The sequence below is a fragment of the Terrapene carolina genome, unplaced genomic scaffold (genome assembly GCF_002925995.2).
Source record: "Terrapene carolina triunguis isolate 2854851 unplaced genomic scaffold, T_m_triunguis-2.0 Scaffold62, whole genome shotgun sequence".
In the NCBI taxonomy this organism is placed as follows: Eukaryota; Metazoa; Chordata; order Testudines; family Emydidae; genus Terrapene; species Terrapene triunguis.
Window position 1 is genome coordinate 62,582,396 of NW_020664413.1, and position 19,316 is coordinate 62,601,711.

General features: G+C 40.7%; 1 protein-coding gene across 1 annotated transcript in view; it reads right to left on the reverse strand.

Moving 5' to 3' along the window:
• ERBB4 (erb-b2 receptor tyrosine kinase 4) overlaps positions 1-19,316 on the reverse strand; it is a 940,185-nt gene that overhangs the window by 24,757 nt on the left and 896,112 nt on the right. The window contains exons 20-24 of the mRNA XM_029910528.1: positions 12,414-12,569; positions 9,001-9,076; positions 6,839-6,985; positions 3,800-3,897; positions 1,807-1,977 (exon numbers count right to left, since the gene is read on the reverse strand). Of these exons, the coding sequence (XP_029766388.1) occupies positions 1,807-1,977; positions 3,800-3,897; positions 6,839-6,985; positions 9,001-9,076; positions 12,414-12,569 (648 nt within the window). The remainder of the gene's footprint in view (positions 1-1,806; positions 1,978-3,799; positions 3,898-6,838; positions 6,986-9,000; positions 9,077-12,413; positions 12,570-19,316) is intronic.

A 19,316-nucleotide genomic window follows, 5' to 3' on the forward strand; every position in this document is an offset into this window, starting at 1 on the left:
TCCACTGTACGCTGGCAGTGATCACGAGAAGCACAATGCAAGTGGAACATAGCTTCAAATACATCTATTTTTATTTATGGGAAAAATGATGTCCATGCCTCTAATTAAAACCATGAGTAACTTATTTAAAACTCAGCTATTACTTATTAAGGAACAGATTCTGTCCCCTCCTTATTCACCTTACTCCATTAGACCGTGCAAAATAAAATACTGCTCAGAATGGCAAACTCTGGCTCCAGGTCGTTAGTTCTGCTCCTTATTTGATTTCTTTTCATAAGCAATATTCACTGCCTTCCATATGCAGTGTGATTTAATCCATCCCACTGCATGAATTTGGAACTGCTTGGATTAAAGAGGGAATCAGAAGATTTCTCAACAGTAAGGAATAAATGTCATTGCTGTTAATCAAACTGTGAGAGTAAACCATAATAACGGTGGTGATTACTGGATGCTGTTATAGTCAGTGCCAATTTACAGCCCAATTTCGCTGACCCAAGACAGTTCGGAGATGCATTATGGGTATAGATCGCAAGCTCAGCCAAACTATGGCCCTCATTCAGGAAAGCATCTCTATTCAGGAAAGCTCTTAAGCACTTGCTTAACTTTAAGCACATGCTGAGGTCCTACTGGTTCCAGCTGGAGCTGTGGGTGTTTAGCACTGCTGGAAATCAAACTCTATGCCTGTTATGGAGAGACTTTGGTCAGTGTTTTAGATGTGATTTCCCTTGGAAAAATGTGTCTGTGCAAAAATGACAACTTCTTATCCTAACCTGATGCGTTTAGAGTCATCTCTCCTCCCTTCAGAGAGGACACCAGATCACCAATCTTATTTAAACATTTTTAATCTCCTGTTAGAAGTGCAGAGCCAGAAGGCAGGATGCTCCAAAGACCATGAGTACATCCACACAGCAAAAAAACAAAACACAAAAAAACCCTCAACAGTGAGTCTCAGGGCCAGGTCCACTGACTCAGGCTCATGTTACAGAGCTAGACATAGCAGTGCAGACATTCCCACTCGGACTGAAGCCCAGGCTCTGAGACCAACCCCACTCGCCCAGTTCCAGCGGGAACATCTACACTGCTACTTTTAGCCCCATAGTGTGAGCCCGAATGAGCTGACCTAGGCTCTGAGACTCATTGCCACAGTTATTTTTTTGTAGGGAGCTAGCCAGCAGTTCAGGCGACCTGCGCTCAAGCCCCTAGTCTGCAACAGACTTCCTGTGTGACCTTGGGCAAGTCATTTCACCTCTCTATGCCACTGTTCCCCATCAGTAAAATGTGACTAATAGCACTGTCCTACCTCTTAGGGTTGTGAGGCTAAATACAGTAAAGACTGTGAGGTGCTCAGATACTGTAGTAAAGGAGCCCACAGACAGACTGGAGAAAGAGCTAGATTCCATTCCGGCTCAAGATGCATTGGCAGGATTGTGTACTTAATTCCAGCTGCTCTCAGTTAGACCTGTGCAATCCCTTTACAAGTAATGGGTTTGTCTGGCAGACGTAGACTGAAAGACTCGTGATTACTGGCACTGATGATGCACTGTCCAGAAAGAACACAGCGTGGCTTTACAATCCTAGGCTGAGCATTCAGGACTGGCTGTTCAAAGAATACCTTTGTTCACTTGTGAGCGGAGCTATTGATTTGGAATTCACTGAGACACAATAAACTTGGAACCCCATGATGCCATTTTTATAGTCACTCTCCACGCACTTCAAGCTTAGATTTCCCAGGGTAACTCAGGCTTATGCTTGATTAGAGCACTTAAAACTCTAGTCATGGTTTTGAGAGTCAGTAGCTGCTCTTACCCTGTTGGAGTCGATTCTAGCCCTGGAGGTATAGATAGGAGGAGGGATGTTAAAGGCCTGAGGAACTAAATATTCCTCAGCATCCATCATATCTTCCAGGTCTTCCTCATCCAGGAGATTTTGGAAGAATTTGCTGTCGTTTGGACTCGGGAGCTTCATACGGTCGTCACCCTGAATGTGTCACATGGACAGAGGAAGATAACACAGAGATGAATTAATTCTATGAGCGTGGTTACCTGTTTTCTACACCACCTTACAGTCATGGTGCAGAGACCATGCATATACTCAGGTTGCCCTACATCACCACAGCTACATAGTTTATTTTGATTTTTGGCTGGGAATATGATGACAGGAGGGGAATAACTGCATTAATCAAGCAAAAATAAAATGTTTTGCCCTCCTGTTATTGAACTTTTTTCTTTCTTTTTTAAAACAGACTCAATTCTGGACCCAGTAGACCAGCTTCTGGGAAGGTCTGCTGTATGTTGTGAAATATTTGAGATATTAAGGCTAATGCAGGAAAACATATATATAATGGAAAGTGGGCCTCTTTGCTTTTTATTTTATTTTATTTTTATTTGTGTTTTTTAAGGATTTATTGTGTGAAATTCCCCTGTTAGCCATATGGAAGGCCTTATAAGAATTTAATAGGGACGAAATCAATAGGAATTAAACTGGGTAATGACAACATTTGGATTGCAGTAGGGCCCAATAAAAGATATTACCTCACTCACAGAGAGGTTATCATTCCTGATTATATTCCAGAGGACTTTCTATAAGGGCAGTGACACTAGTACTGCAATGGAGTTAAATTGAGATGAACATTTGGCCTTTATTGTCCTAACCGACCGCTATGGAAGAGGCCAAACAGCACTATGAAAGAGGCCACATGGGTGACCTCAAATGATGAAATACTCGCCAGATTATATAGCAAATTACCTTGACAAGGAGATTAAAAAGATAATGAAAGGAAGTACAAAGAATGCAGTAAGTTCTTTTAGCTAGTGAAATAATTATCCAGGCAGGTTTTCGGGGGCCTTCTCTTTTTAAACATTACTCCCCTTTGAACTCAGTGGGGAATATTGCTAGGAAAAGGTCACATTATGATACTATTACTCATGCTGACTATTGTCTTACTGATCAAATTGTTCCACTGAACTGTCTGTATTGATCATTGTGAGTCAGCCCATCAGAATCTGGCCCAAACTAATTCCATGTTCTGGCCTCTGGTATTTAATAATTATGTTATTGACATTGCAATTTTTATTCATCTCCATTTGTTTGTCCAACCTGTTCTTAAAAACCACCAGTGAAGGGGATTTCGCAACCTCCCTTGGAGGCCTATTCCAGAGCGTAACTACCCTGATAGTTAGAAAGTTTTCCTAATGTCCAACCTAAATCTCCCTTGCTGCCAATTAAGCCCATTACTTTTTGTCCAACGTTCAGTGGACATGGAGAACAATTGATCACTGTCCTCATTATAACAGCCCTCAACATATTTGAAGACTGTTAGCAGGTCCCAGCTCAGTCTTTTTTACTCAGGCCCAGTTTGTTTGTTTTTTAACTTCTTCTCACAGGTCAGGTTTTCTAAACCTTTTATCATTTTTGTTGCTCACCCCTGGACTCTCTCTAATCTGTCCACACCTTTCCTGATGTGTGGTGCCCAGAACTGGACACAGTGCTCCAGTTGAGGCCTCCCCAATGCTGAGTAGATCTGGGATAATGTAAATATGGAGTTAGGAACTGAATTCCATGCCCCCATTTTTTCACATCTCGGCATTGGTCTATATGTATTGAGCTATCTTACAGTATTAGCTGATGTTTCTAAGAACAGGTTAGACAAACACTTGTCAGGGATGGTCTAGCTTTACTTGGTCTTGCCTCAGTGCAGGGGATTGGACTAGATGACCTCTCGAGGTTCCTTCCAGCCCGACATTTCTGTGATGCTACAAGCAGAATTAAAATGATTTCTAGATGTTCCAGAGTTGCTGACCTGAATGACAAGGTATCTTTGAGGGTCTCGAGCCATTCTAGAAAATTCAGCAGCCAATTCCTTGAATTTAGGCCGACTGTCAGCATCAATCATCCAGCCTGGGGACAGATTTAAGAAGAAAATAAAAAGTTGATTGGTAACAAGGAATACCATTACATTTTGAACAACATTTGAAACAATCCTGAGTATGAAGTGTGATGATGACTTTGGTGTATTTGGCCTGCAGAGGAAAAAACACAATTCAGTTGTTCAGGGAAATTGGAAAGATGATAATAAACAATGCTTCTAAAATAGAGGAAGTCAGATCTTGTGGTTAAGACCTGGAGATCTGTATTCAATTCCTGGCTTTGCTGCTGTGGGACCTTGGGCAAGTAGCTTACTTTATCTGTGCCTCAGTTTACCATCTCTAAAATGGGGATGGTACTAAAGTCTTTCTAATCCCGTCCCGCTTATCAGTCTTGTCTATTTAGATCAGAAGCTCTTTGGGGGCAGGAAATGTCTCTTACCATAGATCTGTACCATACCTCGCATGATGGGGCCTGTATTTCAATCAGGGCCTCTAGGCACGATCATAATACTACCAGTAAAATAAACATTTCTACCTGATCTGCTAATCCATAATGTATTCCAGGTTATAGCAGACTGTTAAACAGATCTGAACACTCTGACCTCTCTCAATCATTTTTTTCTCTCTCCTCACCATTTGGGGAACGTTGTCTTAGTGCTGCCATCATCAGCTATGGGTTACATTTTAACATTATTTGCAGGCATAACCCCTGCTGCAGGCTATAGCTATTATCGAGACAGATTCCGCCTCAAACAAGCAAGGACTCCCCCTCCCCCCTCGCATTCTCTCAAAAAGTTCATTAGAAAGAAGGGCCTCCTCTTTGAATGCCTTCTGCAAAATAGTTAGTGCAAAGCAACTGATAAATGCCACTCAGCAACAGCTGCTGGTTTATATCAGTGCCAACCTCTTCTACGAAAAGATTCCATCAGCAATTTTACAGGAATGTGTCCTCATTTAGCAGGGACTCTCATTAAGAAATAGTCCTTATCTCTTATAGCCCTATTACACTGAACATGTGATCAAAGTAGAAGAACCAAAGCTTCCTTAGCCAGAAGGCAGTTTGGCAAGAACACTAAAAGATTACGGGTACACCATTAGCAATGGTTTCCCCAATTTAAGATGCCCGGAAAATCCAATCTACCTGCATCTGCTTTCCACACTATAGAATTGTTTCTTATTCATTAGAACTGTGTTCTATTAGACTATTCTTGAGTTTGATCCAAATGGTCCCCTTCCATGTGTTTAGCTCTTCTCGTCAACTTCCAACCTACATGCGGTTGCATCACTTGATGCCATGACAATCGAGTGCCTTGCTCTTTTATCATCCATATCTTATAGAGCCTGCAAGGATGCTGCAATCCATTCTCACAAACTTATGCATCTCTGTATCCCCGCTGAAGTCAACGGGACTATTCACATGGTTAATGGACTCATCAACACGAGTAAAACATGCAGAATCCGTTTCTATGGCTGAAATGACATATTGAGGAGAATTCCTGTATTAAAGGAAATGTCATGCGATTCTTACAAAAATAATACCTGAGCCATAGACAAACTGCTTAAGGGGTAGATTGCCCTCACATCAGCATTGTGTAAGACTAAAGGAAAGGCAGTCTGCTGAAAAACAAAACCTTCCATTTGCTCCCTATCAGAATTGTTTGTGTTTGGATTTTAGGGCCCATGTAGGTTCCAGATGGACAGTGCGGAAGATTCAGCTCCTATTTACCCACAGAGTGTATATAGTACAGGAAGCTACGTTGCAAATTACCTCATAACGTCTGACCAATGTGCCTCAACCTACACCCATTACTAAGATGAGGATGTTACAATCCTTGGCCTCTCTGCTAAGACTTCCAGGAAGGAGGTGCATATTGAGACTAAGGGACTGTGATTTTTCTGATGCGGACACTTGTTCGTTGGGAATTAGATGAAACCATTAAACACAAGCCACCAAATAGCCCCTGTACTGAACATGTGTGGCAGCCTTCAGCCCCAAATGACCTGTGTTGGGTTTAATCTTGCAGTTAGGGATGAAAGGAACTATATCCCATTAGCAATCTCCTGAGTGATATCGTGCACCCATATGACAAGCTTCAGGCTAAAAATGCAACTCTGAGAAGAGAGAAATCCCATTTTCTTACTAAGAATATACATATTTACCTCCTCCAGTTTATCTTCTTAGTTTTGCTATTTTTTGTGTGCAAATCAAAAGGGAAAGGCCCATGTCAGAACGAAGAAATGGCTGTATGTTAATTTCACTTAAATGAAGTCAGAAGCACCACACAGATGTTCCTAATTCTTTTTTAATTAGAAGTCTAGGCTTTGAGGACCCATTTGCGTGCACGTCTCTCTCTCTCTCTTTTGTGGGGGAAGGAGGGCAGGTTAAGTGAGAATCCAGATATAAACTATTTTAATTTTTTGCTAAATTATAAATGTCTATAAACTACTGGATCCGACTAAACAAACAAAAACAAATCCTCAGCTGTGTTATATTTGTTAGATTAAGTCAATTTCTCTTTAATAAGAAACCATTATGGATTTCTTTCCTCAATATTTGAGATTTCTGTTTTGGAACCAACTCTTCTCTTTGCCACCTTCAATGCCTGACTACCCATGTACCATAATTATGTTTAATGCTATCGTTTTTTACATCAAAATCAATTGTCATGGAAATGACAAGTGTTTACTATCACAATCATACAATTTTGACTTCATAGCGAGGATGTGTGATACCATCTCACAGTAATAAGAAGAGGAGCTAACTCAAACCCTTCACGGCTAAACTCATATCCTTTGCAATTGGGGGGGAAAAAAAGGTGCATGCTATGTTCAAATGTAATTCATAAAACCGTAGGAAGCTTTTTGTTTTGAAACAGTCTGCATTATTAGCAAGCACTGTCAGTGACTGTAGATGCAATGGAATAGGCTCTGCTAGCATTGACCACAGTGATATTAAAACGACAGTTACTCACATTTCACCATCACCATGTACACATCAATGGTGCAGATAGGAGGCTGGGGCAACCGTTCCCCTTTTTCTAACAGGTCAGGAATTTCTCGTGTCGGGATTCCATCATAGGGTTTTCCGCCAAAGGTCATAAGCTCCCAGATAGTGACACCTGGGAACAAACGAGTATAAGATTAGGAGCATGTTTTATTTAAGTTGTTAAAAACACCTTATGGATCAGTTTGAGGCTCAATATTGGATTACAATGTGATGAACCTGTCTCATTCATTCTCAGAACCAGTGCATGTCCATAGCTTGCTCAGACTTATGTTGGATCCACCACTTAAAGACTATTGGAAGAGTGCGGAACAGCACTTGAGTCCGATTCTAACGATGGTGTCTCTTGTTTGCATTGGGTTAAGAAAAGGTGCAGGCAGGACAGATGGGGAGACTTAGAACAAATAAGTGGTGTCGAGTGCAGGCATGACAGATATGGAAGACTTAGAACATATAAATGGAAACAATAACAAAAGAATATGCCTGGCTCTTTTATCATATCAAAATGGAAAATGAATGGTTGATGTTATTGTAAGGGGCAAAAAACCTGAAGATGTTCTCTAAATTACAGCATCAATTTCCCATAATGATGCAGAGTGAATAAGGTGATGCCATTATCTTTGCCTTGTAAGTCATTCACAGCCAGTTGTGTTGGTTCCTCTTAAAGCACCTTATGGATTTGGGTTATGATAATCCTATGATTTAAACCTGGGATCCTCTTTTTGAATAGCCTGAGGATTTTTTTGGCAGCTAAGCAGAAAGATAAATAACATATATCACAAGTAACAGAATTTATCCCAAAAGACAATCTTTAATATTAAAAATACTGCTGCTTTCCTAACAGTCTCCTTTGTTTTGCTTTTATTTTATTGTAAAGGTCATTTAAAATATGCCTCCAGCCTGGTAATCATATTTTGCAGACTGTCACTTCTAATCTGAGGAGAGAGAAGTAAAAATACATATCAAAGAAACATGCATTTATTTTCTCCCCCATTCACCTCCACACTGATGTTTAATAACTAAATCTTGTCCATCGTCTTGTTTTATTCTTTCAAATTACAGATGTGCTGGGCCTCCTGTTTTAAACTGAGCTGCATAAATAATGGAGGAAGATGTACATTTTGCTAACTGGGGCAATACACGATTTGGGGGTGGGGAGGAAGCTGCTTTATGCATACAGTTTTAATATCCTAGAATCATATATTTTTCTTAGCTGGACAGAAGAAGATAGCTACCTGGCAATAGCAAACAGTGTATTTTACTGCTACCCACAGCTAAACGTGAGTAATGAGTTTCAGCTGATACTGCACAGCTTTGTTTCAAAAAACTATTCAGCAACAGAAACTTTGGATGAGGTCCAGTATCTCTAATTACCTATTATGCGTCTGATGCTGTGAGATCCCATTTATAAAGGTGCAGGTTACTTTCTCACTAACAGCTGGACAAGTTAAACAGGCAAACAACCAAGCAGATGCCTAAGAGCTCATTCTGATATTGTAGTTAACACAATTAAATAAACTCTCTAAATATTGAAATCACTTGGTTTTCAGTTTAGATTCCTTGTGGCCTGACCTTTCTCACCAATTCCAAAGTTGTTTGTGAAATTAAACCTAAGCATGTATAAGTCAGCCTCTGCTCTTTGCTTTCTTCTCCCTCCCCCTCTCTTGCTGTATGTGTTCTGTGTCATGACATATTCCCTTTTATCTGACTAGTACAGAAACTCCCATAAGCCAGAAAATGTTTTTTGACATTCCTGGCTTTCAGAGTTCGGTTTTCAAAGAACTGTTGGAAATTATGACCCGCAGTCATATTTCTACCAATCTGTGGCGAAACGAAAAGAGGCTTTTTTCTGTCACAATGATCAGCCGAACTGCTACCAAAACAGAGCTTCTGGCAGGCAACCCAGTGGGGACGTTGTGATAATGCATTTTAGTGAGCAGGGAAATAACTCAGAAGACAGGTAACAATGCAATTTAGATGTATATTTTTTAAAAAATAGAGGAAACACAAGGTAACAGTTATCTCCTTTAGGAAATATGGGTTGATAAATAAACATCAGTGACACAATAAAAGAACTTTATGTATTTCACAAGAGATGAATTCTTAAGCACAATCACATGGAAGATTTACCATAGCTCCAAACATCGCTCTGATGGGTGAATTTCCTGTAGTGTATACATTCCAGAGCCATCCACTTAATTGGCATCTTGGGAGCAAAAAGATACATGAAAGTTAGAAAAATAATAATGAATAAAATAATATTAATGGGTCCTAAACCCAGGTATCTAGTTCTCTCTCCCTCTCTCAGTTACTAATTTAAAAACCCCCAAAGTCAGGACATTAAAAAATTAAGGCTCACCCCAATAAAGTAAATAAATACTTGGCCAAATTCTGTGCTCATTAACGTGCAAGGAGCCCTCAGAGAGACAGTGTAGCAATGACTTACAGTCTGTGCAACCCCACGGAATTCTTCATGTGTCGATTTCAGTGGGGTTGCTCGGGGGACAGAATCTGACCTGGTGATGTTGCACACACATAATGAAGAGCAGAGCAGGCACTCAGCTATCACAGTCATGGGGATGGTGTAAAGAGCTTAAATGAAAGCGAACAGAACAGATTTTGGCCCACAGCATATACTGAGGTTAGAAATAAGCAGAACCTTCTATTAGAAATCCTTCACCGCACCCAAGCTTGGTGGTTCAGATACATTGGAAAAACCAGTTTCTTGTTACCCCTGGATTTAGCATTATAAAATCAAACCAGTTTGCCCAATATTATGACTGTGTCCAAACCCCTAAAATTTAGATGGTTTGGAAAAAATGGAACCCTTTTGATTTTGACAAGGTTTTGCAAAACCAAAGCACTAGCGCAGATACATAACAACCTATATAGTCATTGACAATGCTACAAGACAATGAGTTAATAGTGGGATGAGAATTTTAACTTCTCCATTTCCGGACTTGTGTGTGTGTGTGAAGGGTCCGATCCTGCAAGCCCTTTGCATCCCAAACACCCACTGACTTCAAATGGGCAGTGTGTGCCATGAATATTGCCTTGTAGGAGCAGAGCCTCAGGGTATACACTATATCCTACCAAGTAAGGGTCATCTTCTTTTGAAACTATAGTGCATGTCATTGAAAGGAAACCCTCCCCACCAAATAAACCTACAACTGCAGGTGCCCTGGTAAAATCTTAATGGCTGGATAAAGCAGTTAATGAGTCTGCATTGTGAAAATATCCTATGTAGTTGATTAGAGAACTGTAATCTCTATATTTACGGCCAGGATATCACTCTCTATTAAATTCTATAGGTTGGTATAATGCCTTTACAGAAAGGCAATCATAGTGAGTTCTATAGAGACCTATTTAATTTCTGCAGAAGTCTATTAAATTCTATAGAATTTTTCCAGACAGGAACAATTTCAACAGCAGAGCTGTATTATTCATCAACTGCCTAAGCCCTCCTTAGCAAACTTACAGTACAGCTTTAAAATGCAAACAACTTCTGGCTTGGGAAGGGATATTTCTCAGAAGCAAGACAGTCAAATTTCTGGTGCATACATCCTACCCCAGCCCCCAGTAGTGTGTTTGGGCCCACGAGTCCAGGACACCCTCCAAGAGCTGCAGGAAGAATCTATAGGCTTCCTTTGTCCTTCACGGGAAGGAATGGGTGGAGAAGAGGCAGAGGGGGTGCTGGAGGGGAGATCAGAGGAACTGGAAGAGTCAGGGAAGGCTGCCAAATCTCTATCCTCATTGCCAGAAGGTCCCTGCAGTGCTAGGGAGTCGAAAAGCAGCCACTGATTATTGCCGTGCAAATAACTGATTTTTCAGTTCACTGGCATTTCTGGAAAAAAACCCAGAAAAAAATGGGTTTCCACTTGACCCAATTTAAAAAAAAAAAAAAAATTGGTGAATGGAAAAGTAAAAAAAAAAAAAAAATCCCTTCATTTTGGGTTGAACGAAACATTTCGTTCGACCCAAAGTGAAATGTTTTGTTTCGCTTTTAAAACTTTAAAAAATTTTATTTTAATAATATTGAAATAAATGTCAAAATGAAAAGTCATTTGACTAAAAAACTGAAAAGTTGAGATATTATTGGATTTTTTTGTTTTTTACCGAAACAACGGGGAAAATTCTACATGAATTAGTGAAATGTTTTGGTTGACCTGAATCTGCATTTTTCAGCCCCCGCATCCAAAAAAAGTTTTAGTCAAAAAATTTCACCCGAATCTGCTGCTGATTTCTTTGACGCTTCTTGCCCCACCAGCTGTATCCCTGTTGCTCCCCGCAATTCCTATTCATGGAACAGTTGAACTCAGCAGCAGCACACTTAGGAAGGAAGCCACTCTCCCCAGGAAGTAACAGATGATGGCAGCAGTCTCTACTCAGCCACCAGCATAAGCGAACAGAGAAAATGCGGGGGGGGAGCACGGGGGGGAGCGACCAAGGATTTGGAAAAGGGGATGAGGAGAGACATAGACCCACCAGGGACTTGATGGAGTTGGAGGAGAGACTAAGGCAGGTTAAGATGAGCATGTTTGGTGAGGCATTTCAAAGATGTTTATGGCATAGCCACTTGGACCTTGTGTCTGGGACCGCCTGAATGTTGTTATGCCTCTATTTGGGTGCCTTTAACAAGTCTTGCAATGGTGAGTCTATGTAAGACACTAAAGGAATTCAAACTATGGAGGGGCAATGGGAAATAATATGGGAAGAACAGCGGAAAGTGTCCCAGGTGCCCAGGTTAAAACCTGTCTGTTTTAATTACATGCAGCAGCTCTCCTGAGTGCCCCAGTATTTTGCATCCTTTCAGAGATGTCTTGAGCAAATGTTGGCACTGCAACAAGGAACTGGGGAACAGCATGCACAGATTCTTTTACTGTGAGCCAACAGGCAGATTGTTGGAAACCACATGTAAAACCTTAATGGACACGCTACAAGTGAACATCTCCTGCCCCCTTCCCTTGTGGCTGCTGGAGAGAGATCTGTCTAGGAAAAGTAGCCTGCAAACTACTCAGTGCTGGCAATAGCCTACAGTGATGAACGGGAACAACGGCACTGCACTGAATTCAGATGTTTTCATTGCAGTAGAAATGCAGCACAAAATGGAAGACACAAGAACAAAGCCCGGCCACGATCCTGTTTTGCTCAGTGGGGCTCCTCTTAGGCCAAGCCCTGTACCTTGCCGAGGCCCATTGAATAGAATGGAATAACTCGCAGGACTGGGCCCTGCCTGATTTCCCAGAGTGCCGAGTACATAGCCATAGCTCCCGCTGAGGTCAAAGGCAGCTCTGGTGTGCTCAGGACTTTTGAAAAATGAGGCTTGTACCAAACTGTGAATTCAGGAGCCTAACGTTCAGTTTCTCTTTTTGAAAATCTCAGCCTTCATCTCCAAAGTTTCCTTTTAATAATGTCCATGGTCACGCTCCAATAGGTGTACCCTTTTCAAGGGATGGAATAGAGAGAACAAGAGCTTTGCACTGGAATGAATGAAGGCCCCTGCAAAAGAGCAAGACCAGGACTGCTGGCGTGAATGCACCCACCTTCCCTCCATCAGCGTTGTACTCTTTCTCATCGCCTTCCAGGAGCCTGGCCAGGCCAAAGTCGGTGATCTTCACATGGTTTGGTGATTTTACCAAGACATTCCGGGCTGCCAAGTCCCGGTGAACCAGTCTCCTCTCTTCCAGGTACATCATTCCCTGGGGGGACACAAAACATTTCTTTTAAGTCAAAAAAACCCTTAAATATTTTTCAGATTTCCCCCCCTCTTTTTGCAACCTGTTTCCATGATATCTTGAAAAACAGTCTATAATATTATTATATGATAAAATAGTGCCTAGAGGTCAGAGCCACAAAGGTGCTAAGAACTGTACATAGTGAGAGAGTCCTCACCATGAACAGCTTGCAACCTAGATAGACAAGACAGAGAAAGGAAGGATTATCCTCCCCATTTTGCAGAGAGGGAACCTGAAGCACAGGGAGATTAAGTGATTTGCCCAAGGCCTCAACAGGAGTCTGTGGCAGAGCTGGGAATTGAATCTGGATCTCCTGACACCCAGTCCAGCTTGCTAACTACAAGAAAATGCTCCTGTTCTATACCCAAAGCCTCTGAGCTGGATACAAATTTTCAATATTCTTAGTGAATTATGGGGAAAACAACTCTGTGTTCCTCTGGCTGCAATCCAGTTGCTTTTCCAACCCCATTAAAACTTTACCTCTTGTATTATAATTGGATATAAGATCAATGGTCAATGTCTTTTATGAGCATATACATTCAGTTACAAGTAGTTGTGTTAACAAGTCATCCAGGTGTCTTAATAGATAAGCTAAAACATGTCCAAATTGTCTCATTTGCATCTGCCCTAATCATTTACTTAGTCTGATGACAGACTAAGCACCTGCGATCAGCATGTGAGTTTACTGAGATCACCACCAAAGCTTAGTCTTACTACTTCTATGAAGAATGCAAGATGCCCTGAAAGGGTTACAAGCCTGTAATTTCATAAAGAGGAATTTATGACATTAGCAGTCATTATAGGGACCTACAGATGAAATTACATGCCTGGCAATTACCCTTACGGTGACTTTTCATATATCCACTCTATAATATACACAGTAGTTTAAAAAAAAATATTGGAAGCTGCAGTATCATATAAGATGATAATTCGAAGAATCACCGTCAGTGATTAAAATAAGTACATTACTTAGTATAACGGGCCAGATTCTGATTCCCTTACATTGTGGTGCTACACGACTAGCCCGACTGATACCAATGGGTCTATGTCTATGTTAAGGAACTATTCAATGTAATGTGGTAGAATCTAGTCCTGTGCTGGCAGACAAAGGGGACACCTCTACAGAAGTCACCAAGGGGCACTTTGAAATGTATTTCAGCAAAAAGGAAACCAGTGGCCATAACACTTCGCTTTTAAATAGAAGATTTCAAAGCAATCAACACGGAAGGTTATGAAAGGCTCACGGGGGAGCCTTAGCATAATATTTTATTTTTAATGCAATATATTTTGCTGCAGTCAACATGAAGAGTGTTTGAACAGGGAAGTGGGGACTATATGGCATACAGCAAACAGAATTATTTTTAAAAGGCACTTTTAGTCCAAGCAAGCACACTCTCATGCCAATTGCAAATCAGTGCTGCTGGCTGTTGAACATCACAACTGTACACTTTGAAGGATTAAGAGTTTCTGACATCAAAACAAAAGCTGTGGAAAAAACAGACAAAAATATCTCACAGAGCGAACAGTTATGAACCATATACCAAGCATGTCATGAAAAAGCAGATTGCTTGAGATGGTATCGTGAGCAAGCTTGCGTAATAACAATTGGAACCCAACCAACAAGTGATACTGTATAACAAGCCAATCAGTCAGTACCAGTGACATTCCAGGATACAGAAGTAGCAGCATCAACACCAACAGTAAAAGCTGACAGGTGCAGAGGAGCACCCGGTTTGGAGAGATGTATTTCTTCGGGGAGGATTTATTAAAGGAGATACTCTATATCCGAGTAAAGAGGAGTGGATAGAAGTTGATAAAAGTACAGGTAGGAACTGAAGAGAAACAATTAAATGAAAAAAGAGTCCCATTCAATTACATCACATGAAGGCAGACAACTAAATATTGACAGTGCTTGTATACAAATGCAAGAAGTCTAAATATTAAGATGGACTTGAGTGCCTGGTATTAACTGAGGATATTGATATAATAGGCATCAGAGAACCTTGGTGGAACAATGATAATCAATGGGACATGGTAATACCAGGATAAAAAATACACCTCTACCCCTATATAACGCTGTCCTCGGGAGCCAAAAAATCTTACCGCATTATAGGTGAAACCGCGTTATATCGAACTTGCTTTGATCCGCCGGAGTGTGCAGCCCCACCCCCCCGGAGCGCTGCTTTACCGCGTTATATCCGAATTTGTGTTATATCGGGTCGCGTTATATCGGGGTAGAGGTGTATATAGGAATGACAGAGTAGGTCGCGCTGGTGGGGGAATGGCGTTGTATGTGAAAAAACCTAATCAAATATAGTAAAAATCTGAAATGAAACAAATTATACCATAGCATCTCTACGGATAGAAATTCCATGATTGAATAATAAGAGTATAGCAGTAGGAATATACTACTGACCACCTCACCAGGATGGTGATTGTGAAGTGCTCAGGGAGATTGCAAAGGTTACAAAAACAGAAAACTCAATAATAATGGGGGATTTCAACTAGCCCCATATAGATTGGGAATATGACACCTCAGGATAAAATTTCTAGAGACCATTAATGACTGCTTCTTGGAGCAGTTAGTCCTGGAACCCACAAGGGGAGAGGCAATTCTGGATTTAGTCCTAAGTGGTGCACAGGATTTGGTCCAAGAGGTTAACCTTATAGTAACCATAATGTAATTAAATTTAACATCCCTGTAGGGGAGAAAATACCAAAGAAACCCACCACAGTACCATTTAACTTCACAAAGGGGAACACCACAAAAACGAGGAGACTCGTTAAATGGAAATCAAAAGGAACAGTCACAAGAGTGGTATGCCTGCAAGCTGCATGGAAACGTTAAAAAAAAACACCGTAAAAGAGGCTCAAACTAAATGTATACCCCATTTCTTTTTGTCAAAAGTAAGAGTTCCAAAAAATGCCACCATGGCTAAATGGAGTAAAAGAGGCGGTCAGAGACAAAAACACGCCTTTGAAAAATTGGAAGTCAAATCCTACTCGCGAAAATAGAAAGGAGCACAAATTCTTGCAAGTCAAGTGTAAAAGTATAATTAGGAAGGCCAAAAAAGAATTTGAAGAGCAACTAGCAAAAGACACAAAAACTAATAGAATTTTTTGTTAAGTATATCAGAAGAAGGAAGTCTGGTAACCAATCGGTGGGGACAGGGGGCCATCGAGGTGCTGAAGGAGCACTCAAGGAAGACAAGCTATATGAATTCTTTGCATTGGTCTTCACTGCAGACGACGTGGGAGAGATTCCCACATCTGAGCCATTCCTTTTAGCTTAGAAATATGAGGAACTATCCCAGATTGAGGTGTCAATAGAAGAGGTTTTAGAACAAACTGATAAATTAAATAGTAATAAGTCACCAGGGTCAGATAGTATTCACCCAAGAGTTCTGAAGGAACTCAAATATGAAAATGCAGAACTATTAACTGTGATATGAAAACCTATCACTTAAATCTGCCTCTGTATCAGATGACTGGCAGATAACTCATGCGAGGCCGATTTTTAATAAAATGCTCCAGAGTTGATCCTGGCAATTACAGGCTGGTAAGCTTAACTTCAGTACCAGGCAAATTAGTTGAAACCATAGGAAAGAACAGAACTGTCAGACGCATAGATGAACACAATATGTTGGGGAAGAGTCAACGCAGCTTTTGAAAAGAGAAATCATGCCTCACCAATCTATTAGTATTCTTTGAGGGGGTCATCAAACATGTGTACAAGGAGGATTCAGTGGATATAGTGTACTTGGACATTCAGAAAGCTTTTGACAAGGTCCCTCACTAAAGGCTCTTAAGCAAAGTATGCAGTTACGGGATAAGAGAGAAGGTCCTCTCATGGATCAGTAATTGGTTAAAAGATAGGAAACAAAAGGTAGGAAAAAATGGTCCATTTTCACAGTGGAGAGAGGTTAACAGCAGCATCCCTCAAGGATCTGTTTTGGGACCAGTGCTGTTCAACATATTCATGAATGATCTGGAAAAAGGAGTAAACAGTGAGGTAGCAAAGTTTTCAGATGATACTAAGTTACTCAAGATGGTTAGGTCCAAAGGAGACAGCAAAGTGTTACAAAAGGATCTCCCAAAATCGGGTGACTGAGCAACAGAATGGCAGATGAAATTCAATGTTGATAAATGCAAAGTAATGCTAATCGGAAAAAAATAATCCCAACTACAATTACAAAATGATGGGATCTAAATTAGCTGTTACCACTCAAGAGAGAGATCTTGGCATCATTGTGGATAGTTCTCTGAAAACATCTGCTCAATGTGCTGAATCACTCAAAAAAGCTAAGCGAATGTTTGGAACTATTAGGAAAGGGCTAGATAATAAGGTAGAAAATATAATTCCACTATATAAATCCACTGTACACCCACACCTTGAATATTGCATGCTGTTCTGGTTGCCCCACTTCAAAAAAGTTATATTAGAATTGGAAAAAGTACAGAGAAAGGCAACAAAAATGATTAGGGATACGGAACAGCTTCCATATGAGGAGAGATTAAAAAGACAGGGAATGTTCATCTTGGAAAAGAGGACTGAGAAGAGACATGATAGAGGTCTATAAAATCACGAACGGTGTGGAGCAAAGTGAATAAGGAATTATTTACCCCTTCACATAACACATGATCCAGGGGTCACCCCATGATATTAATAGGCATCAGGTTTAAAAAAAACATAGGGAAGCACTTTACGCAATGCTGCATCACCTTGTGGAACCACTGCCTTGGGAAATTGCGGAGGCCAAAAGTAGAACCTAGTTCAAAAAAGAATGAGTTAAGTTCATGGAGGACAGATCCATCAATGGCCATTAACCAAGATGGTCGGGGACGAAAACCCATGCTCTGGGTGTCTGTAAACTTCTGACTGCTAAGAGCTGGGACTGGACAGCCGGGGATGGATCACTCAAAGTGCCCTGTTCTGTTCACTCCCTCTGAAGCATCTGTCTCTGGTCACTGTTGGAAGATAGGATGGACCTCTGGTATGACACAGTATAGCCATTCTTATGCTCTTAAAAAGTGACCCTTAATTCATGAAATCCCGATAAGGCTGTAAATTTATATATTTCATGTTGTTTCGTGTACCCTGTGCTAGGGAATAACTTGAGAGGACTCCATGTTTCTGAAAATGAACTGGCTCATTATTAAGAGAATTATTTTCAGAGATGCTCCAACTGCAGCCTAACTTTCCAATGCAACCTCTAAACTCTTCCTGCAACCTGTGCTCCTCCCTCCAAGTTCCATGCAGTTTGCCATACTCATCTTCTTTCTTGTACATTTTTGCTACAACAACGTTCCCTAAAACAGAGGACTCCATATGCACCTGTTAAATCCCTTCTCCACTTAGACATCTTACAACGTGGCCTTAATTGTGTGAAATAGAGGGAAAACATCCAAACCTGCACACCGATGGGATCACTTCTTAAGTCCTTATTTGGGCAAAACTCCGATTAATAATTTCAAATGAGAGGTTTACATGAAAAAAAAATTAATGGAGCTAACCCTGTAAAAACAGTCATGTGGGCAGATCCTTATGGCAGCATGAAGTTCCTTTTGGAGATTCATGACCTTCAGGATTGCATGTGCTTTTGGGAATATCCAAGTTAAACAACATATTGATTTTCCTCCACATCCTATTAACAAGGGCTGTGCATAGTGGGCCATGTACAATATAAACAAAGCATAACAATGGAGGGAAGGGATGGGAGAAACCTATGGTGTTCATTGCAACAGCACCATTTAAACATATATTATGCTGGAAATGTTGTCTGAAGACCTTCTCAAACCTGGCAGGAGCAGTATTATATATGTATGTTTAACCTTTGTATAAGATGAAGGAGTATTGCGAGCAACAAAATAATCTGCATTTCACAGCTGGTGTCAACATCACCCAGTAGATTTAAGGTCAAATATCAAACGAATATTTTATGTGAGATCCATTGACAGAGCAATGAGACACCCTTACAATGGGGGGAGAGAGAGAGATTGATTTCTAAAAAACTACATTAAAAGTCTGATCCTGAGAAGGTTCTGGTCTGCGGTCCATGAGAATATTGAAATTCAACACCTGGCATGATCAGCCCCCCACAAATGAGGACTGCAGGGATACAAAATGCAATCAGAATATAATTTGACTGGACAGGGTTGCACAGAGGTCTGACTTTTTGTGTCTCCACTGGTACCCGAAAGTTCGCTACAAGGTGTGATTTGATGATGAAACATTAAAGGGGAAGAGCCAGTGCTAAAAAGGCGAAATCATAAACCTTGGATGCTTCCATGATCCTTATGCCCACCCTACGGATGTTAGGATCAGCTCTGACTAACCCATCATCGAAACCTCTTCACTGCAATGGTTTCCTCACTGAGGAGATCATTGTAAGTGCAATAACTAACAGGATCCTCTAACATACAATCACTCTCTGAATCAGCACTTATTGCCAGTAAGAAGTCAAACACACACTGCAAACAGTTGGGACACAGATAAATTGAGTAAGGCATTTTTGAATGTTAGCATGAATAAGTATCAGCCTGCTATTTATTATAATCATACCCTCATCCTAACCCAGTGTAATAACCACATACAGAGATAAACCTGTACTACACCTAGTCTTTACTCACATATATATAACATTAAATATACTTCGGCTTGGCAGAATTTCATGGTTTTTTTTTATAATTCTGATGGATAATATTGATGTT